Below are 26375 nucleotides of genomic sequence, written 5' to 3'. Positions count from 1 at the left end.
ACAGTACTCCAGTTGCAGCCTCACCAGTGCCCTGTACAGTTGCAGCAAGACCTCCCTGCTTTTCTCTTCTATCCCCCTCGCTATAAAGGCCAACATTCCATTCGCCTTCTTGATCACCTGCTGCACCTGCAGACTGAGGTTTTGCGATTCATGCACAAGGACCCCCAGGTCCTTCTGCACTGTAGCATGCTGCAGCTTTTTGCCTTTTAAATAGTAATCTCTCCTACTATTATTTCTTCCAAAGTGGATAACCTCACATTTGCCAATGTTATACTCCATCTGCCAGATCCTCGCCCACTCACTCAGCTTATCCAAATCTCTCTGCAGACTTTCCGAACCTTCCACGCAATTCGCTTTTCCACTCATCTTCGTGTCATCAGCAAACTTTGTTACCCTACCCTCAGCCCCCTCCTCCAGATCATCTATGTATATGGCAAACAGTTGAGGCCCCAGCACTGATCCCTGCGGCACGCCACTAGTCTCAACTGCCAACCAGAAAAGCACCCATTTATTCCAACTCTCTGCTTCCTGTTGGACAGCCAATCCTCAATCCATGCTAACACTTTACCCCCAACTCCGTGCACCCTAACCTTCTGCAGCAACATTTTGTGAGGCACCTTATCGAATGCCATCTGGAAATCTAAAAACACCACATCCACCAGTTCCCCTCTGTTAACCGTACTAGTCACATCTTCATAAAAATTCAGTAAATTTGTCAAACACGACTTCCTCTTCATGAATCCATGCTGCATCTGCTTGATTGAACCGTTCTTTTCTAGGTGTCCTGCTATTTCTTCTTTAATGATGGATTCTAGCATTTTCCCAACTATGGACATTAAGCTAACTGGCCTGTAGTTCCCTGCCTTTTGTCTACTTCCTTTTTTAAACAGCGGCGTAACAGTAGCTGTTTTCCAATCCGCCGGCACTTCCCCAAAGTGCAGCGAATTTAGATAAATAACTACTAACGCATCTGTTATTACTTCTGCCATTTCTTTCAGTACCCTGGGATGCATTCCGTCCGGTCCTGGGGACTTGTCTACCTTCAGTCCCATTAGTCTACCAAGTACTGCGTCTTTAATAACAGTAATAGTATTAAGGACCTCATCTCCTACCAACCCTCTATCTTTAATATTCGGTAAGCTATTTGTGTCCTCCACCGTGAAGACTGACGCAAAAAACTTATTTAAAGTCTCAGCCATTTCCTCATTTAAATCCCCTCTCTCGTCCTCCAAGGGTTCAACATTCACTCTGGCCGCTCTCTTCTTCTTTATATATGTGTAAAAACTTTTACTATCATTTTTTATATTTAGAGCTAGTTTTGTTTCATACTCTATCTTTCCTTTCTTTATTGCTTTCTTAGTCATTCTTTGTTGTTTTTCAAATCTTTCCCAATCTTCTAATTCCCTACAATTTTTAGCCGCTCTGTACACATCGGTTTTTAATTTAATACTCTCCTTTATTTCCTTCGATATCCACGGCTGGTTATCCCTTTTCTTACATTCCTTCTTTATCTACAGAATATATTTTTGCTGAGTACTGAAAAAGATCTCCTTAAAAATCCTCCACTGTTCCTCAGCTGTCCTACCAACCAGTCTGCGCCCCCAGTCTACATTAGCCAATTCCGCCCTCATCTTATCATACTCCCTTCTGTTCAAGCAGAGGATACTGGGTTGGGATCCTACTTTCTCACTCTCTTTCTGTATCAGAAATTCAACCATATTGTGATCAATCATCCCAAGAGGACCCCTCACAAGAAGATCCCTAATTTTACCTGCCTTGTTACACAGTACCAGATTTAAGATAACTCACTCTCTCGTAGGTTCCGTAATATACTGTTCAAGGAAACTATCCCAACAGCATTCTAAGAATTCTTCCTCAAGCCCACCGTGTCTGACTTAAGTCAACCAATCAATATGCAGGTTAAAATCCCCCATGAATATTCCCATTCCGTTTTTGCACGTATCAATTATTTGTTTGTTTATAGCCCGCCCCACCTCAAAGTTATTATTTGGGGCCCTATAGACCACACCCACCAGCGTCTTTCTCCCCTTACTGTTCCTTATCTCCACCCAGAACGATTCCACGATTTGCTCTTTGGAGCCTATATCGTCTCTCACTACCGCCCTGATATTATCCTTTATTAACAGAGCTATCCCACCTCCTTTTTCTTCCTGTCTATCCTTCCTAAATGTCTGATATCCCTGGATATTCAGCTCCCAGTCCCGGTCACTCTGCTACCTCGTTTCTGTAATGGCCACTTGATCATACCCATTTCTATCTAGGAAAGAGAATCTGACTATCTACTCTGTCCATGCTACTCATAATCTTGTAGATTTTGTCGATACTCCAGAAATTACCTGGTTAAGTATTGCAGAAGAGGCCTACAGTTCTAACACTGTGCCAGTGTATATTCAGGGAGCCTGAACAGCACAAATCAGTGGTTTATGCTACACGTGTAAATGCATAGGTCAGGCCATCCAAAGGATGTCAAATAGGAACATCTTGGTCAATACGGTGGTGTAGTGGTTAACACAGCTGCCTCACAGTACCAGGGACCAAGATTCAATTCCAGCCTCAGGTCACTGTCTGTTGGAGTTTGCACTTTCTCCCCATGTCTGTTAGGTTTCCTCCGGGTGCTCCGGTTTCCTTCCACCGTCCAAAGATGTGCCAGTTAGGTTGATTTGCCATGCTAAATTAATCCTAATGTCAGGGGATTAGCAGGGTAAATGAGATTGCGGGAATAGGATCTGGGTGGGATTATCGTCAGTGCAGACTTGATGAGCTTCTGTAATGCAGGAATTCTATGACCTCAATATTCACTACTTAATTTTCCCTCCCAACATGTTCCTAATGCCTTCTGGTATGTATTTCTCTCAACTTTACCAAAAGGAAAAAATTATGTTCTCAATACACTCTGACACCTTGTTATCTTTCTGAACAGGCATTTCAGAACATATTTGTCCAATTGGTGGTTTTCTCAGCTCTCTCCTATTTTGTGTCAATTTTAATACATCTATACTGTTCTATCTCATTAACACAACCTGTACACCTCGAAGAGGATGTTAGTCTTGGCATATTACAATATTTAAAAATATAAATAATGGAATATTGTGTGCAGTTCTGGTTACTCTATTACAGAAAGGATATTATTAAACTAGAAAGAGTGCAGAAAAGATTTACTAGGATGCTACCAAGACTTGATGTTTGTGTTATAAGGAGACACTGGATAGATTGGGACTTTTTTCTCTGGAGCATAGGAGGCTGAGTTGTGATCTTATAGAGGTCTATAAAATAATGAGGGACACAGATCAGCTAGATAGTCAATACCTTTTGTCAAAGGTAGGGGAGTCTAAAACTAGAGGGCATAGGTTTAAGGTGAGAGGAGAGAGATACAAAAGTATCCAGAGGGGCAATTTTTTCACACAGAGGGTGGTGAGTGTCATGAACAAGCTGCCAGAGGTAGTAGTAGAGACAGATACAATTTTGTCTTTTAAAAAGCATTGAGATAGTTACATGGATAAAATAGGTATAGAGGGAAATCAGCCAAATGGGGGCAACTCGGACTAGCTAAGGGGTTTAAAAAAAAGGGCAGTATGGACAAATTGGGCCAAAGGGGCTGTTTCCATGTTATAAACCTCTATGACTCTGTGACTCTATGACTCTAAATCAACTAATGCCAATACACAGCAAGTATTGGGAGTGTGGCAGGATTCTATGTGGGTTTGTGAACTTGTTCCAGAACCTGAGACATTGTCATGATCCATTTGACTTAGTTTTCTGCTAAGGATCCACAGGACTGACAAATGCTAGAAGATGCAGACATAGCAGACTGGCACTGTTCTAGTCAAAATTTCAGTAACAAATTAAACTCCACATTTCAAAACTGAAACCATGAAGACGCACTTACCGTTAGTTCTTGTTCCAGACCCGCAATGTACGACTTATTGCCACTTTCATGGAGGATCCCAAATCTGACATATACCCTGCCCTCCACAGCCTCACCGTATGTATGCCTTTGAAAACAATAGTCAAGATTCATAGATATTTTGTCAGAACCAGCTGGAAGAGTAGATGTGTGTTTTTGAAGGCTCGATATTTACGTTAAGGGACATGCACCTATTGTGAGTTAAGGCGTGTGGGGGTGGGAAATGGGTCCTGGGGCGCAGTTGTCGCACCCCTACCAGTAGATCAGAAATTCTATGTTCAGGTCCCAAACCACGACTTGTTGGCCATGGAAGGAGCAGCTGATAAGCAGCTCAAACATCCTCCCCCGTATTCCTCAAAGGGTAGAATAAAAAGTGTGGATGTGAAGGTACACTAAAAAAGTAAACACATGAGCATCAGAGATTTGAATGAGCTCAGTTTTATGCAAGAACCTTAGGCAATGATCAAGATTTCAACAGTATGTGATCTGAGACAAGGAAATGTTGAGCAATATTACAGAGATCGAGCTTTTTGTTACAGTATCAATAAAAAGCTACAAGATAATCTCAGAAGTACAATGTATTATCAATTTCACAAAAATAACTGACTTCACTTCCAAGGAGATGGATATAGTTGTAAGAAAGGGAATTGGAACAGTGATGGAAATGATTGGGTTCATTCTCAATCTTCATGAATCTGCCACAAGCGTTTTTTGCGGCCTTCAATCAGTTTGTATGTTTCAATCGGGCCTGATGACTGCTCCTGGTTGTCAGAAGTAAAATTCCCGATTCATTACCTGAAGATACAGAACTTTAGCAATTGAGGCAATACATTGAATGGGTTCAAGGAGTTAGATATAGCTCTTTTTGCTAAAGGGATCAAAGAATATGGGGGAAAGCGAGTACAGGCAAATGACTTGAATTATCTGCCATGATCAAAACGAGTGTCAGAATTGGCTTGAAGAGTTTACTGGCCAATTCCAGACTCTATTTCCATGTTTCTATGTATACTGGGACAAGAAAAAGTCTTGATCAGTTGTGGCCTGACTGTTAAACCACGTCATTGGAGTCCTCTTGCTGAACGCTAAATAAAATAACACAAACATTTTGGGATTGTCAATGCCATTATTTCATTCAGGAAAGTATAAGTACTGTAATGTTTGACGACTCAGTTACTCTACTTACTTGGCCACGATTTTAAACTTGAATTCATCTTTTGTCACAAGGTAAAACAATTCATCCGCTTGTACCTTGACATCAAACCTAGGGAGAACTTGAACAACACATTCTGTATCATGTAATGCACCATCATGCAAAATACTGACTGCTTTTACATAGGCAAAACAACTCATTCACTTGTCCCAAACTTCAACCTGGGAGTGATAAATGAGCAGTGGTCTCACACATTTCATCTGCTCCATAATCACAGCCTCCAGGATGCAAATTTTCATTCACATTCCCAGAACCAAGATTCATAGATTTATATCTAAGATAGTTGATTCACAGAATCCCAGCAGTGCAGAATGAGGCCAATCAGCCCATTAATTATGCACTGACTCTCTGACGAGCCTATTGTATGCATACACTTGTGCACGCACTTCTGCATTTGCAAATGTGCATATGGATGCGCATCTCATACATAAGTAGGTATGTACACATTTCTAGCATGTATCTCAAATTGACCCCCTTATGTACAGTATGTCTGTCCAGAAGTAAGGCTATTTTTGGCAATACACTAGATGTGCTGGTCAAATGTAATGGAGAAGTTTATCAGTAGAATAACTACAAAGAGTTTGAACTGCATAATTATTGTCATTACTAATAGTTAAGGTCATGATGAAAGATTCACAATGGGGTTAATCTTCAGCGAACTTTTACAACTGCCATGGAATTGATAGTTCCAAGGGTGGAAGTGTCATTTTCAAGGGAACACAGGTTCAGGGTGAGAGGGGGAAAGTTTAAGGGAGATATGCAGGGGAAGTTCTTCACACAGAGTACTGTGGGCCTGGAATGTACTACCAGAAGGTGTGGTGGAAGCAAGCACATCAGTTCTTTGACTCAAAGAATTACAAAGAAATTCCCCGCCATTCATATCAGGAAATAAGAACTAGGAACAGGAGTAGGCTATTTGGTCCCTCGAGCCTCCTCCACCATTCAATAAGATCATGGCTGATCTTGTTGTGGACCGAGCTTCACTTACTCACCTTCTTACCAGAACCCTTAATTCCTTTACTGTTCAGAAATCTATCTTTTGTTGCCTTAAAAACATTCAACAAAGTAGCCTCAATTTCTTCACTGGGCAGAGAATTCCACAGATTCACATGTACCCATCCAGATGCCTCTTAAATGTTGATAATGTGCCTCCTGCAACCGCCTCTGGCAGCACATTCCATGCACACACCACTCTCTGTGTGAAAAAAACCTCCCCCGCCCATCTCCCTTAAACATTTCCCTTCTCATCCTAAACCTGTGCTCCCTTGTAATTGACATTTCTATCCTGGGAAAAAGCCTCTGACTATCCACCCTGTCTATGCCTCTCATAATTTTGTAGACCTCTATCAGGCCTCCCCTCAGCCTCCATGTGAAAACAATCCTAGTTTATTCAATCTCTCCTCATAGCCAACACACTGGAGACCAGGCAACGTCCTGCTGAACCTTCCTTGTACTCTCTTAAAACTTTCACATCCTTCCGATTGTGTGGTGACCAGAACTGATGCAATACTCAAATGTGGCCTAACCAAGGTTTTATATAACTCACCCAAGGATACCCATTTAAGTGTTCTGAAAACGCTTTGGCTTCTAAGAAGAAGCCTAACCTTGGCCTAACCAAGGTTTTATATAGCTCACCCAAGGATGCCCATTTAAGTGTTCTGAAAACGCTTTGGCTTCTAAGAGGTGGAGATTCAATTTAATATCAACAACATCCTTCCTTGCTTGAAATAATGTTTTCATGAAAATTAGCATTGTACACATGCCGGTGTTTTTGAATTGTCTCAAGGAGGCTGCAAAAAGCTATGTTGGGTGACAGAGTGTAAAATATCCTGAGGGACTAATAGCTCTGAGAAATAACATCAGAGAGGGTCTGAGTCCAAGGGAGAGCAAAGGTAAGAATATTAAGGAATCAATTGTTGTTCTATCCATCAAGTGCAGGTGTCAGCACCGTAAAATTGAAGAGGAAAAGTGAATACTCTCTCTCCCTAAAACCAGTGACTCAGTTCAGCTACAAAAGGAAACTTATGTTTATTCAACTATTAAAAAGGGCCTCAAGATTCAACTTATTCCCTTCAGAAATATTGTAATCATTGCAATTTTATTTCAGTTATTTTAGCTAAAAATTTTGATCACTTTTACTTAAGCTTCTTTACACACTGTTCTGGAAACTAAACTTTACCCTGTTTGAGCCTAAAGATTTTCCTTTAATTTTTAAATCCAATCATTTGTAAAGGAAAATATGGTGAGAAATATGCAAATCCTTCTGTTTTGGTTCCAAAAGAGACCATTCAGTTCATCGTATCCGCGCAAGCAAGAGGAAGAAAAAATGAAAGCAGCCAATTCATTTTAATCCCACTTTCCAACACCTGGTCTGGAGCCTTGTAGGTTGCAACCCGTCAAATGCAGATGCAGGTACCTCTAAAATGAGTTGAGCAAGTCAGTCCCACACATCAACTTAGAAAGTGCATTCCAGATGCCCACCACCATCTGGATAAAATAATTATTCTTCACTGCACTCTAATCCTTCTACGAATCACCTTTAATAATGCCCCCTGGTAATTGACCTCTCAGCAAGGAGAAATCATGACTCCATTGTCTATCTTTTCTAGGTTCCTCAAAATTTTGGACAACTCAGTTAGGTCACCCCGTACCATCTATTCTCCTCAAGGCTGCAATTTTCATGCCCTGGCAACATTATTGCAATTCTCCTCTACGTTTTCTCCAGAGCAATAATGTCCTTTCTGTAATTTGGTAACCAGGGCTGCGTGCAAAATTCCATCTGTGCCCTAAGCAGTATTTTGTAAGTTCCTTCATTATATCCCCACTTTTGTATCCTATCCAAGGACAGCATTCCATTCGCTTTGTTGATCACCATGTCCACCTGTCCTGCCACCAACAGGCAATTCTGGATTTGGTGATGTGTAATAAGGCAGACTTGATTAGGGAATTTAAGGTAAAGGATCCCTTCGGGAGCATTGACAACAATATGATAGAATTTACCCTGTAGTTTGAGAGGGAGAAGCTGGAATCAGATGTAATAGTATTACAATTAAATAAAGGTAACAACAAAGACATGAGGGAGGAGCTGGCCAGAGTTGATTGGAAATGGAGCCTCACAAGGAAGACAGTGGAACAGCAATGGCAGGAGATTTTGGGGGTTATTCGGGAGACACAACAGAAATTCATCCCAAGGAGGGGGGAACAGCTAAGGGAAGAATGAGGCATCTATGGCTGACGAGGGAAGTCAAGGACAGCACAAAAGCAAAAAAAAATACAAAGTGACAAGGATTAGTGGGAAGCTGGAGGATTGGGGAGCTTTTAAAAGTGAGCAGAGGACAACTAAAAAAGCAGTAAGAGGGGAGATGATGAAATATGGGTATAAGCTAGCTAGTAATACAAAAGAAGATAGAAATAAATAAATCACATTTTCAATATATAAAAGGTAAGAGAGAGGCAAAAATAGACATTGGACAACTCGAAAATGAGGCTGGAGAAATAATAATAGGAAACAAAGAAATGGCAGAGGAACTGAATGGTTACTTTGCATCAGTCTATATGGTGGAAGAGACCAGTGGGATGCCAGAGCTCCAGGAGAATCAGGGGGCACAGGTGAATGCAGTGGCCATCACTAAGGAGAAGATTCAAGGGAAACAGAAAGGTCTGAAGGTGGATAAATCACCTGGACCAGATGGACTACACCCCAGGATTCTAAAAGCGATAGCTGAGGAAATTGTGGAGGCATTGGTGGTGATCTTTCAGGAATCACTGGAGGCACAGAGGTTCCCAGAGGACTGGAAAGTAGCTAATGCAACATCACTGTTCAAGAAGGGAAGGAGGCAGCAGACAGGAAATTATAGGCCGGTTCGTCTGACTTTGGTTATTGGCAAGGTTTTAGAGTCCATTATTAAAGATGCAATTGCAGAGTACTTGGAAGTGCATGATAAAATAGGACTGAGTCAGCACAGCTTCTTCAAAGGGAGGTCATATCTGACAAATCTGTTAGAGTTCTTTGAGGAGGTAACAAAGTAGTTAGATAAAGGAGAACCAGTGGATGTGATTTATTTAGATTTCCAGAAGGCCTTTGACAAGGTGCCACATCAGCATATGTTGTCTTAAATATGTTAAGAGCCAATGATGTTAAGGGCAAGATCCTGGCATGGATAGGGGATTAGCTGACTGGCAGAAGGCAGAGAGTGGGGATAAAGGGTCTTTTTCAGAATGGCAGCTGATGGTTAGTGGTGTGTTTCAGGGGTCAGTGCTGGGACCACAATTTTTCACAATATACATTAACGATTTGGAAGAAGGAACTGAAGGCACTGTTGTTAAATTTGCAGATGATACAAAGATATGTAGAGGGACAGGTAGTATTGAGGAAGTGGGGAGGTTGCAGAAGGACTTTGCCAGGCTAAGAGATTGGACAAAGAAGTGGCAGATGGAATATAATGTGGAAAAGCGTAAGGTGATGCACTTTGGAACGAGGAATGGAGGCATGGACTATTTTCTAAATGGGAAAATGCTTAGGAAATCAGAAGCACAAAGGGACTTGGGAGTCTTGTTCAAGATTCTCTAAGGTTAACGTGAAGGTTCAGTCGGCAGTTAGGAAGGCAAATTGCAATGTTAGCGTTCATGTCGAGAGGGTTAGAATACAAGAGCAGGGATTTACTTCTGAGGCTGTATAAGGTTCTGGTCAGACCCCATTTGGAGTATTGTGAGTAGTGTTGGGCCCTGTATCTAAGGAAGGATGTGCTGGCCTTGGAAAGCATCCAGAGGAGGTCCACAAGAATGATCCCTGGAATGAAAAGTTTGTTGTATGAGAAACTGTTGAGGACTGTGGGTCTGTACTTGTTGAAGTTTAGAAGGATGGGGGGGATCATATTGAAACTTACAGGATACTGTGAGGACTGGAAAGAGTGGACATGGACAGGATGTTTCCAATAGTAGGAAAAGCTAGAACCATACGGCACAACCTCAGGCTAAAGGGATGATCCTTTAAAACAGAAATGAAGAGGGATTTCTTCAGCCAGAGGGTGGTGAATCTGTGGATCTCTTTGCCTTAGAAGGCTGTTAAGGCCAGGTCATTGAGTGTCTTTAAGACAGAGATAGATAGGTTCTTGATTAATAAGGGGATCAGGAGTTATGGGGAAAAGGCAGGAGAATGGGGATGGGAAAAATATCAACTATGATTGAACGGCGGAGCAGACTTGATGGGCTGAGTGGCCTAATTCTGTTCCTATATCTTACATGCTTATGGTCTTCAAGGACATGCACTCCAAGGTTTCTCACTTGCTCAGCCCTTCTGAATATCTTCCCATCTATTGAATATTCCCTTGCTTTGCTCACCCTCCACAAATGCAACACCTCACCCTCTTATGGGTTGAAGTGTATTTGCTTCTTCTCTACCAACTCTTGACGTATGAGGAGCATATTAAGACTTTGAGTCTGTACTCAATTGGGTTTAGAAGGATGAGGGGGAATCTCATTGAAATTTACAAGTACTGAATAACTTGGATAGAGTGGACATAGGGAAGATTTTTCCTTTCGTAGGAAAGACTAGGATCCAAGGGCACATCCTCAGAGTAAAGGGATAACCCTTTACAACCGAGATAAGGAGGAATTCCTTCAGCCAGAGATGGTGAATCTCTGGAATTCTTTGCCACAGAAAGCTATGGAGGCCAGGCCATTGAGTGTATTTAAGACAGAGATAAGTAGGTTCTTGACTGGTAAGGAGATCAGAGGTTATGGCGAAAAGCATGAGGGTAGAGTTGAGAAACTTATCAGCCATGATTGAATGGCAGAGCAGACTCAATGGCCTGAATAACCCAATTTTGCTCCTGTATATTATGGTCCCCTGATCTTATATTATTTTGGTGTTGACAGCTATCCTGTTTACTTATCAATGGTTATTTTTTTGTCCACCTCTAGCTCATTTGACTGGATATATGGTCAGTGATGAAAAGAAAAGCCAGTAGTGCGGGTTCAATTCTCATACTAACAAAGGTTGTTCTCACCATTGCACCTTGCATGAGGTGTGATGATCCTCAAGTGAAATCGCCACCAGCCAGGGTATAGTCATCTGGGATTAAGGTGACCTTTACTTTACTGAAGGAGTCATAGAATCATAGAACCCTACAATGCAGAAAGAGGCCCTTTGGCCCATTGAGTCTGCACCAACCATAATCCCACCCAGGCCCTACCCCCATATCCCTACACATTTACCCGCTAATCCCTCTAACCTATGCATCTCAGGACACTAAGGGGCAATTTTACCATGGCCAATCAACCTAACCTGCACATCTTTGGACTGTGGGAGGAAACCGGAGCGCCCGGAGGAAACCCACACAGACACGAGGAGAACGTGCAAACTCCACACAGACAGTGGCCCGAGCCTGGAATTGAACCCAGGTCCCTGGAGCTGTGAAGCAGCAGTGCTAACCACTCTGCTACCGTGCTGCCCTAAGTGTTTTGAGTGTTGCACTAACGTTCAAAATGCCTTTCAGATCAATCTTGAATCCAAGGTCCCATCTATAGTTTTATGTGGACATAACATATGACCATATGGCAAAGTACATTTACAATTATATTATTAACATTTAAAGGGCAAGGGATTTCTCTCTGATATCACTTCCCATCAATATCACTTATCACATCAATATCAGATATCACTTCCCATCAACAAAACTCCAAACTGCAGATGATTTAGACCAAAGAGCAAGGAACAAAGAAAAGTACAGGCCTGCACCAATCATGATGCCTGCCTAAACTAAAATCGTTTGCACTTATGGAATCTGTATCCTTCCATTCCCACTCTAATCATGTATTTGTCTAGTTGCCCCTTAAATGCCACTATTGTACCTGATCCCCTCATCTGTCCAGGCAGCCCATTCCAGACATTCACCACCTCTGCGTAAAAATCTTGCCTCGCACATCTCGTCTGATTCTTTTCCTATGCAACTTAAACCTATATCCCCGAGTAGTTGACTTTTCTACCCTAGGAAAGATCATCAGATCATCTACTCTGTCCACGCCACTCTTAATCTTGTAGACTTCTATCAGGTCACCCCTCAACCTCCATCGCTCCAGCAGAAACAAACTGAGTTTATCCAACCCCTTCTTATAGCTAATACTCACCAGAGCAGGCAACAATCTCTTCTGTACCCTCTCCAAAGCATCCACATCCTTCTGGTAGTGTGGCAAGTAGAATTATACACAATATTCTAAATGAGGCCTAACTAAGGTCTATACAGCAGCAGTATGACCTGCCAATTTTTATACTCAATGTTTTGTATAAGAGATTGCTTTGCATAACGTGAATGCTGGATTTCCTGAATTATAGCAGTGTTTATAGTTTAACAACAAACTTCAATATGCTTCTGATTTCCTGAAGTTGTGAACTATAATGCCTGAATAAGAAAACATTCTCTTGTGTTTAGAGATCAATTGGGGTGGGATTTTCATCCTGAAACTGGAAAATCCCACCCGAGGTCACTGAACCTTTCCATGGCCTGTCCCTTGCCTGCTATGATTCCTGTGGTGAGCAGAATAGGAAAATTCACCCAAGTTCTATTCAAGTATCTCATCAAACTAATGACAGGTCAACTCAAACATATTCATAGCAGAACTCCAGAGGGGTAAAAAATAGCTTGGACCACACCTTTTTACATTATAAGACATGTATGATAAGTTTGGACCAGTCCTCCTATTGCTTCAATTTATTTGTGTTTCATTTTAAAGTATACAATACCAGTTTGGACCAGCATTACTATTTCCTCGTTTTACTGGTTTCCCATTTTAAAGTATACACAACCAGATTGGACCAGTAATCCCACTTACTGCTGCTCCATTTTAAAGTTTACAAGACCAATTCACACCAGCATTCATATTTTCCTGTTTTACTGGTGTTCCACTTTAAAGAATAACCAACCAGTTGGACCAGATTTCCAATTTCCCCATTTTACTGTTGTTTCATTTTAATATATACAAAATGAGAAGACCACAGTATTCTTATTTCCCTGTTTTACGTGTGTTCCATACAAGATCAGTTCAGACCAGTATTCATATTTTGCATTTTACTGGTGTTCAATTTTAAGGTATACAAGACCAGTTCAGACCATTATTCTGATTTTCCTGTTTAACTGTTTTTTATTTTAATTCTTGGAGGGATATTAACATTTGGAGTTCTATCAGTTCCCGGGATTATTTTCAGTAAAACATGTTACTGGAATTAATATGAGTGAACAACTATGCACAAAGCATCAGTACTGACCCTGTGTCTTTTGCTCACTGAGAACTACTTACCGAATTCTTTCACTTCAAACTGCGCTGAAACTTTGGACATGGTTGAATCCAGAAATGCTGCCTCTATTCTCCAAATTCCGGATCTTTTAAATAATCACAACAACAAAAAAGCAGAAATTATGCTGGCAAATGGAGTATTAGTATGACCCTTTACCATATAGAAAAGAAAGTTTAAAGGTTTGCTTTCTAAAATGTGATCCAAGGAAGACTAACATGATATTGCCTTGTAGGCTACAACGTCAGAAGATGATAATAAAAATGAGAACAGATAGTTCACATGGTCTCTCAAACATGTTCCAGTGTTCAATATCAATTTGCAATCTCAGCTCCACGTTTCTGTCCATTCCCCATATCATTAGTTCACTGAGAGTTGAAAGGCCAATCCACCTCAGACTTTGGTGAATTCAAGATGGATCACCCACACCCTTCGGGGGAAGTTTTGGTCTCTTTACATCAGAAAGGATCTTATTGTCATAAAGGGACTGTAAGGAAGGCTTAACAAATTTGTTCCGGGGATAGCAGAGATGTCTAATGAAGAAAGATTGGGCAAAGTGGCCCGATACTCTCTGGAATCTTTAAGAATGAGAGGTGATTTTATTGAAACCTACCAGAGGCAAGGCAGATGCAAGACATTTTCCTTGGTTGGCAAATCTAGAATCAGGGGCACAATTTCAAAATAAGAAGATGCCACTTAGAAACCAGAAGATGAGAAATTTATTTATACAGAGAGTTGTGAACCTTAGGCATTCTCCGCCCCAGAGTGTTGCGGAAGGTCAGTCACTGAGTATGTTTAAAGTAGGGGTTGATTGATTTCTGACTGATAATAATGTAGAGGGTTATGAGTATGGTAGATGTGAAAAGCATTGAAGTGTCAAATCCATCATGATCATATTAAATGACGGAGCAGGCTCAATGGACTGATAGTCTATTCCTCTATCTATGTTCCAATGAGCAGCATTACCATAACAACCTATCTCATTCCTTTATCCTGAAGCAATGTCTCTGATCTCCAAATTCCTCAGCCCAATGGAACACCTTTTTCAGAGGTACAATGGTTATCATTGCTGCCTTACAGCATTAGAGACCCAGGTTCAATTCCTGACTTGAGTCACTGTCTGTGTGGAGTCTACATGTTCTCCCCGTGATTTCCTCTGGGTGCTCCAGTTTCCCCCCACAGTTTGAAAGACATGCTGATTAGGTTAATTGATTGACCCTGCTAAATTTTACCTTAGTGTACCCAAACAGGAACCAGAATGTGGCGATTTGGGGATTTTCACAGTAACTTCATTATGCTATTAATGTAAGTTTACTTGTGACACTAAGAAAATAAGCCTTAAACTAACAGTGTCTCCTTTGTCAATCCCCACCCTCACCGTGCCTTTTCAATGGGAGCACATCTGGTCCTGCTAAATTCCAGAGAATGCAGTCCCAATGTAGTCAGCCTCTCATCACAATATAACCCATTCATTCCAGGGTGCAATCTAGTGCCATATCCAATGCAAGTGCATCATTCCGTGAATACGAAGAACTGAACAGAAATGTAATGCATATTCCTTGCATAAGAAGTGATTTGGGTGATGTCTGCATCGTCTGTCAGAAACAGCAGTTCACCTGCTGCACCCACCATCCTCTCATGCAATGGATTCCAGACCACAGCCATAAAGTTGTGATTATCTTTTAATTTTGATCATGCCTCTATTGATGTTTTTATGAATTGTATACTTGTTCTAGAAGCTTCACCAAGAAAAGTACATTGATAGCTTGAGATTTGTATTTGTCCATCAAATCCTCAGTCAATTGTATCACAAATGCAAAATGTCCTAAATCTCCACTGTATACAAAGAAGCCTTTTAGTTGATTATATCTGCGCTTTCTCTAATGTTTTTGCTAAAATGCAGAATACAGGAAAGGACACAATACTGCAGCTGAGCTTAAACCAATGTTTCTATTGACATTTGAAGTAAACGTTTGCTTTTGTAAGTTCAGTCTCTAATGATGAAGTCCTGCGATAAGATTCTTTTTCTGATTGCTTTGCATCTGTGCCCTCTCATTCTCGATCTTTTCACGAGATGGAACAGTTTTTTTCCCATTTAACACTGTCCAGGTCCCACATGATTTTGAATACTTTTGCCATATTGTCTCTCAGCCTTCTTTCCTCAAAGGAAAGCAATGGCAGCTTCTCCAATCTATCTTCTGAACACATCATAGAATCTTTTATTTAATCTATTTTGCACTCTCTCTGGTTTATTTTACATTTTTTCCGGAGTGTGGTGCCTAGAACTGAACACAGTAGTATATCTGAGGGGAAAGTGAAGTTCTATAAAATTTTATTACATCTTTCTTACACAATGCCCCACAAACCAGGGATACTCTGTGACTTGTTAACTGCTCTCTCACTCAATCCTTCCACCTTTCAGCGTTTAGTGCCTCTATACACACAGCTCCCTCGGCTCCTGCACTCACTTTAAGTTTGTATGGTTTATTTAACGTTGCCTTTTTCTTTTTTCCATTTTAAAATGCATCACTTCACCCTTCTCAGGAATAAAATATATCTCCCAATCCAAAAAATATTATGTGTCCTTTGGAAATTTTACACTATCTTTCCTGCTGTTCACAATGTTTCCAAATTTTGCATCATCTTGACAAGGGAAAATAAATTATAACGTTTGAGATTTTAATATAATTATGTAGTGAGGTTTAAAAATGAACAATAATAACAGAAAAAGGTTGTGGGTCCTTTGGCTGCAGAGAGTAAGCATATCTACTTGCTGCTGTTAGCACGAGTGGGCAAAACGACCACTACGGACTCAGGGTGAAGTTCAGTAACGGCACAGCTTTATTTTCTTTTACGTCGACGGAGAAGCGCAGTCAGGACATGCAATCGGACTGTCCCGAAAGCGCTCTAAAGACTCCCCCACAACGGGCTACAGTTATACTGAACTTCGCATTTCAAATGCTAATCCTTTATTTACAGTATTTGACTTCAGCCATCCTGTTTCGATGTTTTCGAGTGTTGGAGCAATTGTTTTAAGTGTGTGTTAATTGTTTTTGTCTTGTTGGTTATCAATGGTCTGGAATCTCTGGGGTTTGAACCATAGGTGTGTTATTGATCTCAAAGAGTTTTGAGGGGCCAGGGACGTTTCCTTAACTATGTGTCTCCATGGGTTGTTGACTGGTTTAGAAGTGCTGATTTTGATGGGGTGGGGATGTGTTCTTTAATTTAGTTCCTGTAGGTGCCATCCTGTCCAGCTTCCCTTATGTGCCAGCTCTCATTTGCATTCTAAAAGCATGCTCTTGCCTACTGATCGGTGTCTGTTACTTTGTGATTTTAGTGGAGGGCTCTGAGGATAGCTTTAGTTTGCTTCCATTTTGTGTGCCCAATTTCATAAAATTTGTTGTCCGATAACACTGCAAAGGTCAGTGTTGAGCACATCCCAACTTCAGTTGACTTTTGCACAACTTAACCTAAACAGAATTTCCAGCTGTGCTTAGCACCTCTCAAATACTGACCTATCTTACCGATAATGAAGTCCTGGAGTCAGAGAGCAAAGACAATTGGCTTAGTGATAGAGATGGTGGGGCGAAGAGGAGCTGGGATGGGGGGAGGGGTGGAGCATGGGCAGTCATAGCTGGGAGCCTCAGCAGTGAGTGAAGGGGTAAATACATGCCTAGTACAAGATGTATGTCTTTTTGGTAAAAATATGTTTGCAATTTTAGATTGAAGAATGATATAAAAACATACAATTTCACTGTAAAAATTAGAGCTTGGATCAGCTATTTGCTTGGGCCAGCTCTTCCTGCATATGTTTGAATAAATGGAGGAGGACAAATATCCCCATCATAAATGATGGAAGAACCCAGCACTTCAGTGCAAAAGATAAAGCTGAAATGTTTGCAGCAATCTTCAGCCAGTAGTGCCAAGTGGATGATCCATCTCGGCCTCCTCCAGTGGTCCCTAGCATCTCAGATGCCAGTCTCCAGCCAATTTGATTCACACCACGTGATATCAAGAAATGGTTGGAGGTGGTAGATACTGCAAAGGTAATGGGCCCTAATAATATTCAGGCAATAGTACTGAAGACTTGTGCTCCAGAACTTGCCATTCCCCGAGCCAAGCTCTTTCAGCACAGTTACAACACTGGCATCTACCCAACAATGTGGAAAATTGCCCAGGTATGTCCTGTACACCAAAAGCAGAACAAATCCAACCCAACCAAATACCACCCAGTCTTCTCTCAATCATCAGTAAAGTGATGGAAGGGGTCATTAACAGTGCTATCAAGCAACACCTGCTCAGCAATAACCTGCTCAGTTTTGCCCAGTTTGGGTTTCACCAGGATCACTCAGCTCCTGACTTCATTACAGCCTTGGTTCAAATATGGACAAAAGAGCTGAATTCCAGAGGTGAGGTGAGAGTGACATCAAAGCCGCATTCGACCCAGTGTGGCATCAGGGAGCCCTAGCAAAACTGGAATCAATAGGTATCAGAGGGCAAACTCTTCCCTGGTTGGAGTCATACCTGGTACATAAAAAGATGGTTGTGATTGTGGAGGGTCAGTCATCTCAGCTCCAGGACATCTCTGCAGGAGTCTCTCAGGATAGTGTTCTCGGCCCAATAATCTTCTGCTGTTTCATCGATGACCTTCGCTCCATCATAAGGTCAGAAGTGGGGATGTTTGCTGATGGTTGCATAATGTTCAGTACCATTCACAACTCTTCAAATACTGAAGCAGCCCATGTTCAACTGTAACAAGATCTGGACAATATCCAGGCTTGGACTGACAAGTAACATTCACGCCACACAAATGCCAGGCAATGACCATTACTCTAACCACCACCCCTTGACATTCAATGGTACAACCATCACTGAATCCTCCACTGTCAACATTCTTGGGGTTCCATTGACCAGAAACTCAACTGGACTCACCATACAAACACAATGGCTTCAAGATCAGGTCAGAGGTTAGGAATACTGCGGCGAGTAACTCATCTCCTGACTTCCCAAAGCCAATCCACCATCTTCAAGGTACAAATCAGGGATGTGATGGAATATTCCCCACTTGCCTGGATTGGTGCAGCTCCAGCAACTCCCTGAAGAAGCTGACACCATCCAGGACAAAGCAGCCCGCTTGATTGTCATCACATCTACAAACATTCAATCCCTCCACCACCGACGCTCAGTAGCAACAATGTGTACTATCTGCAACATGGATTGCAGCAATTCAACAAAGATACTTAGATAGCACCTTCCAAGCCCACGACCACCTCCATCTAAAAGGACGAGGGCAACAGATAAATGAGAACACCACCACCTGCAAGTTCCCTCCAAGCCATTCACATTCCTGACTTGGAAAAATATTGTCGTTACCATAGGGGAGCACAGAACTAGGGGTCATAGTTTGAGGACCTTTTAGAACTGAGATGAGGAGAAATTTCTTCACCCAGAGGGTGATGATTGTGTGGAATTCACTCCCACAGAAAGTAGCTGAGGCTAAAACATTGTCTGATTTCAAGAAGAAATTAGATTTAGCTCCAGGAGCTAAAGGAATCAAGGAATATGGGGGGAAGGTGGGATCAGAATATTGAATTTGCTGATCAGCCATGATCAAGATGAATGGCGAAGCAGGTACAAAGGGCTGAATGGCCTACTCCTGCTTCTAGTTTCTATAATCCTGATGGTGATGGTGTTTCATAAGTAAAATATGCCAATGACTTACTCTTCATTATCAGGGATTTTTATTCGAAGCAACTTGATTTTCTCTGACATCCAAACAGCTCCAGTGATTTGCATGTTTCTGGAATTCTGGTAAAGTACAAAGCAGTGGGATTGTTAAAACAAGTGCCTAGGACAAAATTTGGCAATGTGACAATTTGAAGCAATAAGTTGATTTTTTTTAATGATTTTATTTTGATAGTGGTAAGGTAACAAGTTCCCTCATGGCACCAGCACATTCTATTGCACAAAATGCTTATTGAAGCCGGGATAAACTGATCAACAGATTGAACAGTTTGTACCCTCATTTGAATTGCATCCTCAGGGAATTGCAAGTCTGAAATTGTGGCAGACCACTAGCACATCTTCCGCAAAAGTCGTGGTCTTGACACTAAATATGGTTGAGAATTAATATTGATCAGACATTGGATGTACCAATGGCATTCAATCACATTACCGCCCATGCAGAAATGTAAATAATAACAGCAGAGCCACATCCCCCACACATCACCACCCCCTCTCTGCCATGTAAAACCCAATTTGATTCTCCTGATATATCCTGGTGGCTCCTTTTCATATGGAGTCAAATAGAGGAGACAATCAATAAGACGAACAGCTGCAGTTTGGTTCAAGGTTTTGTGTTTCAGATTAACAGATTAATAGGCAGTATTGTGCTTGCCAGCATTGGAATCGCCTTGAATAATTATAGGTTACTTACGTATATGGAGACTCTGAGCTGATTATTTGATGGCCTCATGTAGTGATCCAAAGTAAATATCCTGATCATTACTACAAAATAACAGAAGATGAAAACTTTTGAACAGAACATTTATTCCCCCGTGGCAATTTGAATTTACTTTTTTAAAGAATAGTTCCTAGACCAACTAAACTAGAGCCATTTCATCATATTTACTATAACACATTCCAATCACTGTCGTGCATCCATTCTCCTATATTGTATATAATATGGCCAATGGGTTGCTCCATGAATGAATGGATTTCCTCTTGATTTTGTCATATTTGTGCTTTGTGTTTCTCTCCCTATTTGCTTTCTTCCTTTGTCTGCGTGTCACCTCCTCAGCCATGCATGCACATGCGCACGCACACACACACACACACACACGTTTACCTCTATAGGACCATAAGAAATAGGAAGAAGAGTAGGCCATTTGGCCTCTCAAGCTTTCTCTGCCAATTAACAGGATCATAGCTGATCTGATATTCCTCGAATCCACTTTTCTGTCCTTTCCCCATAACCCATGGTTCCCTTACTGAACAAAAATCTATCTATCTCAGTCTTAAGGATGCACAAGGAATTTATCCCCATAGATCTGTATAGGGAGGACTTCCAAAGACTAACAATTCTCTGAGAGAACAAATTCTTCTTCATCTCAGTTGTAATTCAGTGCCCTTCTTTTCCTAAGACTATGGATCTTGCCTCAGACTCCCCCATAAGGGAAAACATTCTCTCAGCATTTGCCCTGCCCTTAAGAAACCTATATGTTAAATCCTAAATGTACATCTAAAGGCATGCACTCAAGAAGCAGACTAATAAACTGATTGATACATGATGCACCTGCATGTACATATACAGAGTGAAAGAAAATTGCCTTCTTGTGAACACAGAGATTGCACTCAAGCTGAAAAACTTAGACATACACAAGCTCATGCATCCATTAACGCTTAAGCCCCAGTGAAGAAAAAGAGGAATGTTGCAAGAACAGCCTCAAATGGCAGACAGAGGATATCCATGGTAAGAATGTGGTAAAAATAGGGGATTCTATAATTAGAAGACAGGTACTGTCTCTGCAGGCAAGGACAAGAAGCTTGGCTGATGCCTAAAGAAGAAGTATCATGGTGGCAGGAGAAATTTGGGAAGCAAGGAGGGAAATCCAATTGTCAAATTCATGTTGGAAAATAAACAAAAATATCAGTAGGAACAAATTGAATAGACATTAACATCTAGCTCAAGGACCTCGAGTGTAAGAATTTCTTGTGAAACTTGGCACAAAAGTAGGTTGTTCATGGCAATTAGCATGTTGAAGGTTCATGTGAAAAATGGATTCCTTTACATGTGGCAAGTGAAGGAGTTACACTGATGGATTGAGAACATCATGTTCTTAAAAATCATTATTCATTTTAATTATCCATTTCAGAAGACTTAGAATCTTAGACTTAGAATCCCTACAGTACAGAAAGAGACCATTCGGCCCATCAAGTCTGCACTGACCACATTCCCACTCAGGCCCTATTCCCATGTCCCTACATATTTACACACTAATCCCTCTAACCTATGCATCTCAGGATACTAAGGGTAATTTGTAGCATGGCCAATCAACCTAACCCGCACACCTTTGCACATCGAAAGACATTTGAGAGTTGACCTTAGGTAAGAATTAACATAAAATAAGTTAGATGCGTTAACCACAATATTCTGATGGTTATCATTAGATTTTAATTCCAGATTATTTATTGTATTTAAACTTTACTAATAGCTATGGTGGGATTTAACCCCAGGTCCCCAAATCTTGCTCTGCGCCACTGAGTAGAAATTGGCAGAAAGGGTACATAGGGAGCTGGCAAAGTCTTTAACCGATTCAAGGGAAGGTAACTACATGGAAAATAAACAACTTAAATGTAAGCAGAATAGGGCAAGAGAAAAATTGGAAAGAAGCAAGCAAATGATGACACTAATGTCAAGGAAATAAATAACATTGAAGATGGAAGTCTAAAAGACTCTTGTACGTGAAGTATGAGGAAATCCTATTAAATATGACTTAAAGTATGCGTACATCAATGCATCCCATGCATGGCACAAAACAGAAGATTTGGGAGTGATGAATTGGGAGGAATTAGGCACAGTAGGGGTTTCTGAAAACTGGATACAAAAAGAACATGAATGAAATGCATAACAGTGGTGCAGTGGTTAGCGCTGCTGCCTCAGCGTCTGTCAGCGTGGAGTTTGCATGTTCTCCCTGTGTCATCCTGCTTCATCCCACAGTCCAAAGGTGTGAATATTAGGTTGGTGGGCCTCACTAAATTGCCCCTGAGATTGTGACCTGTGAAAGATTGCCGTCCATCCAGGATGTACGCCATTTAACGCCTAGTGCCTGTCAGAAAAGGCTCTGAAACCCCATCACCCTGAATTAGACTAAGCAATGAAGTGAAAAATGAACAATGTAACATGTGTGAAGATACAGCGAGTCAAAAGGGTGCTGGCGTAGCTGTATTAGAAGTAGCAGAACATCAGCATAAAATAAAACGTTGCAGCAAGACTAGCTACAATACATAGACATGTGATTAAAGATAATAAAGAATTCATTACATACGTAGACAATATACTAATTGAGAATGGAATAAATATTTTGAAAGAAATATGCAAACTTGGGGAACTGACTGAAATCCTGTAAAATAATTATTGGGAAAATAAACTAGCTTGAAGAAATTAGAGTAAAAAGATCGTTAAATGGGATACGGTAGATCCGACTTTGTGCATAGGATTGCCATCTAAACTAAATATGTACAAAGTTCAACAAGTGATGATTCTATATTAGATATAAAGTTGGGAATAAACCAGAATGAATAAATGGTGTAAATGTTTGTAAACAGTGAAGCTCTAGCGACCATACTAAGGTGCACTTTCAGATGATTTAAAACAACAATTATTCTGACAAAAAAAAGCAAAAAGAATGACAGTGGATTTTTAAGGGGCAGAAAACAGAACAAAAGAATATTAACTGGACCACTAAAGTACCAAGCAGCGAAATAAGTCAAGAGTGGGAAGCACTTAAAGTTTATTCAGCATGCTGCAGGAAGTGTATATTTGCTCAAAGAACAGCTGAGCATCCACAGATAAATATAACTAAAGCGAGCAATAGAAGGTTAAGGAAGAGGTATACTTTAAGAAATAGACAAAATAAGGCAGCAAAGAGAAAATAGGAGGTGATTCGCTGGAAAGTCAGCAAGAAATTAGGAAAGAAAATAGGATATAAGAAATTACATCATCAGAAAATATCAAAGAAAGTAACAAACTATTTTAAAGACATAACTAATCAAAAGGTCATGATTGAAGGAAAGAACATCAAGCAATAATCAGGATAATACCACAGAATAATGGTAGAAGCATTAAGCAGTTAATCGACTTATTTGTTTACCAGGCAGAAATAAGTTAGTCATTATAACAAATGACAATGTGAGCGTTAGAATAAGTACATGTAAAAAAAAAGGAAAGTCTTTAAGCAACAAAATAATCTCAGATGGATCAAGTCCACAGTCAATTGTTTTCTGCATCTAGTTATTCTAAGAATCACCAGGGAAGAAATAGCAAAGAGATTACTGACATAGTTGTCAATTCTTAACAAAGAATTAATGTGTATTACTAAAGGACTGGTGGATAGTCAATGAATAGCTACATGTACCAAAGAGGAAATAACATGTCCCAGGTATTATGGATCAAGTACCTTAACACCAGTCACCAGAAAATGATTGGAATCCTTAATAATGTGGAGAGTGGAATGATATACAAAAACATGGAATATAATATTGAATTGTCCATATGAATTCATAACGCGTGTCATGAAGGCCGCCTTGGAGGACGCTTACCCAAAGATAAAAGGCTGAATGCCCTTGACTGCTGAAGTGTTCCCCAACAGGAAGGGAGCACTCCTGCCTGGTGATGGTTGAGCAGTGTATATTCATCCGTTGTCGTAGCGTTCTGCATGATCTCACCAATGTACCATGCCTCGGGACATACTTTCCTGAAGTGTATCAGGTAGACAATGTTGGCCGAGCCACAAGAATACGTATCGTGTACCTGTGGATGGTGTTCTCGCGAGATGATGGCATCTGTGTCAATGATCCAGCACGTCTTGCAGAGGTTGCAGGGGTCACCTTCATCGTCCAGTACTTCCCCAGAGCGGAGAAGCTATGACATCTTCTCCGGAGCCTTCAACGTGTCACCAATGAAGACGAACACCTTGCCAAAGCCATCTCCTCAGCTCCACTATACCACTTCAAACAGCCATGCAACCTCAAACAGACGATTCTACGCAGCAAGCTACCCAGCCTTCAGGAGAAGAGTGATCATGACACCACACAACCCTGCCATAGCAATCTCTGCGAGACATCTGGATCATCATTTGGCTTAGAGTTAATGTGCATGTATTCGAAGGTGTGGTTGATTTGCAGACATATATGAATATGATTGATTGCAAAGGAGGATATTTATTTTAAAGAGAAGTTGGATTTTCGGTGTTACTTGGGGGACATTGCATTGGAAAGTTGGTTTTCCTAGTAGAAACAGACACAAACGAGCATAATAGGAATACTGCTGAAATCAGTTGTTGTCAGATTTTTGGCTTGCAGTTATCAGGACAAATAGAGGGAATACCAAATTAGAGCCGATCATAACATTTTATAGTACAGAGAAAAGTGGGAGCTCTCATTGGCAGAGGTATTGCCATGAAAAAAGTAGCATGGAACTTTTGGCTCCTCAGACTCCCACATAATTGATAAATACACACATTTCAACATATTCCTTTGATTGACAATAACTTTTGTGTGAGGGTTATGTCAATTCTAGCAACCATAAAAGAAACTAACCAGTTAGATGCTTTGTAAAACACCTTTACTCAGTCAATAAGCTTCACTCCATCTCCTTATCACTTGCTATTTGAATTCACCGTGTTGAACTCATGACCACACTTTCATCCTTGGCCTGCTGCAATGTTAGAATGACTACGGCACAGAAAGACGCTTTCAGGCCTTTCATGTTGGTGCCTGCCATCAAGCAGCTATCTATCCTAATCCCAGTTTTCATCATTTGGCCCTTAGCCTTGTGCATTATGGTGTTTCAAGTACTTATCCAAAAGTTTCTTAAATGTTGAGAGGGCTGCTGCCTCCACCATACTTTCTGACATTGAGTTCCAGATTCCCACCACCCCCAGGTGAAAATGATTTTCCTCCAGTTCCCTTTAAGTTGCCTGCCTCTTATTATAAATCTAAACCCCCGGCTATTGGCCCCTCTACTAAGGAGAAAGTTACTTCCCATCTAAATCTATGCCACTCATAATTTTGAACACCTCAATCAGGTCCCCCCAGCCTTCTCTGCTCTGTGCAAAACCGCCCCAGCCTAACCACCCTCTCTTCATAGCTGAAAATGTGAAGCTTAATGATAACTCGAGGGATAGAACCTCATCTTTCAGTTTGGCAGTTTACAGTATTCTAAACATAATATTGAATTCAACAACTTCAAACAATGAGCTCTGCCCATATCTTGATCATTTTTGTTCACCTTTTTCCCAAGTTCCTCTTACACATGACCATGGCACAGTGGTACAGTGGTTAGTACTGCTGCCTCACAGTGCCAGAGACTGGGTTTGATTCCTGGCTTGGATCACTGTCTAAGCAGTGTCTGCACATTCTCTCCATGTCTGCATGGGTTTCCTCTTGGTGGTCTCACAGTCCAAAAAAATGTATTGATTACATTCATTGGTCTTACTAAAAATTCTCCTTCAATGTGCCCGAACAGGTGCTGGAGAGTGGCGACTAGGGGATTTCCACAGTGATTTCATTGCAGTGTAAGCCTACTTGTGGCATTAATAAATAAGCTTTAATCTCTATAACTGGTTCTTCTATTTTGCTTTCAGGTGGCATCGCTTCTTGTTCTACTATGAGCACAATTTTTACCTAACCTCATTGTTCCATGGGAGCACTGAAGAGAGGCAGCGATTTGTGAGTGGAGAGCTTGCGGGTGAGTACAGCGATTTTTTTTAAAGCTAACTTTTTACTAGTTTTTTTTTCTTTAAATTTAATACCAGAAGCAGTTGCTAAGGCACTCGGGTAGAGTTTATTTTTACCTTACTATAAATTAGAGCGGTGAGGAATCCCGATACTCTACATAGGTAGAGTATCCCAGCCCTCCCCCCTCCTCTAACCTAAAAGAGAGAGAGAGGGGCTCTGACCGAGAGTAGGTAAGTTTGTTTTTGTTTTTGAGTGTGCTGTAAGGGCTTTGGCTCACAGGGCCAAAGAGATAAGGGTGAGGCAAGGTAAGTTATAAGTTTTTTTTTACTTTTTCCTCTGGGTTACTAAAAAGGGGCAAGTATGGGTGTGAGGCCAGTATGTTGTTGCCAGTGCAACATGTGGGAGGTCTTGGAGGCTCCTGGTCTACCAGACATCCACACCTGTGCTCGGTGTGTGGAGCTGCAGTCCCTACGAAACCAGGTTAAGGAGCT

The 26375-nt window shown here is 41.0% G+C and overlaps 1 protein-coding gene across 1 annotated transcript in view; it reads right to left on the bottom strand.

The window, feature by feature from the left end:
* LOC145348606 (complement C4-like) overlaps window positions 1-26375 on the bottom strand; it is a 275511-nt gene that overhangs the window by 201485 nt on the left and 47651 nt on the right. The window contains exons 4-8 of the mRNA XM_080196782.1: window positions 19862-19932; window positions 19148-19233; window positions 13431-13513; window positions 5109-5196; window positions 3908-4013 (exon numbers count right to left, since the gene is read on the bottom strand). Of these exons, the coding sequence (XP_080052908.1) occupies window positions 3908-4013; window positions 5109-5196; window positions 13431-13513; window positions 19148-19233; window positions 19862-19932 (434 nt within the window). The remainder of the gene's footprint in view (window positions 1-3907; window positions 4014-5108; window positions 5197-13430; window positions 13514-19147; window positions 19234-19861; window positions 19933-26375) is intronic.

This window comes from Carcharhinus amblyrhynchos, chromosome 9 (genome assembly GCF_965287045.1).
Source record: "Carcharhinus amblyrhynchos chromosome 9, sCarAmb.v2.hapA, whole genome shotgun sequence".
NCBI lineage: Eukaryota > Metazoa > Chordata > Chondrichthyes > Carcharhiniformes > Carcharhinidae > Carcharhinus > Carcharhinus amblyrhynchos.
The sequence above is the reverse complement of the archived record's forward strand: the minus strand, read 5'-3'. Positions and strand labels throughout refer to the sequence as shown.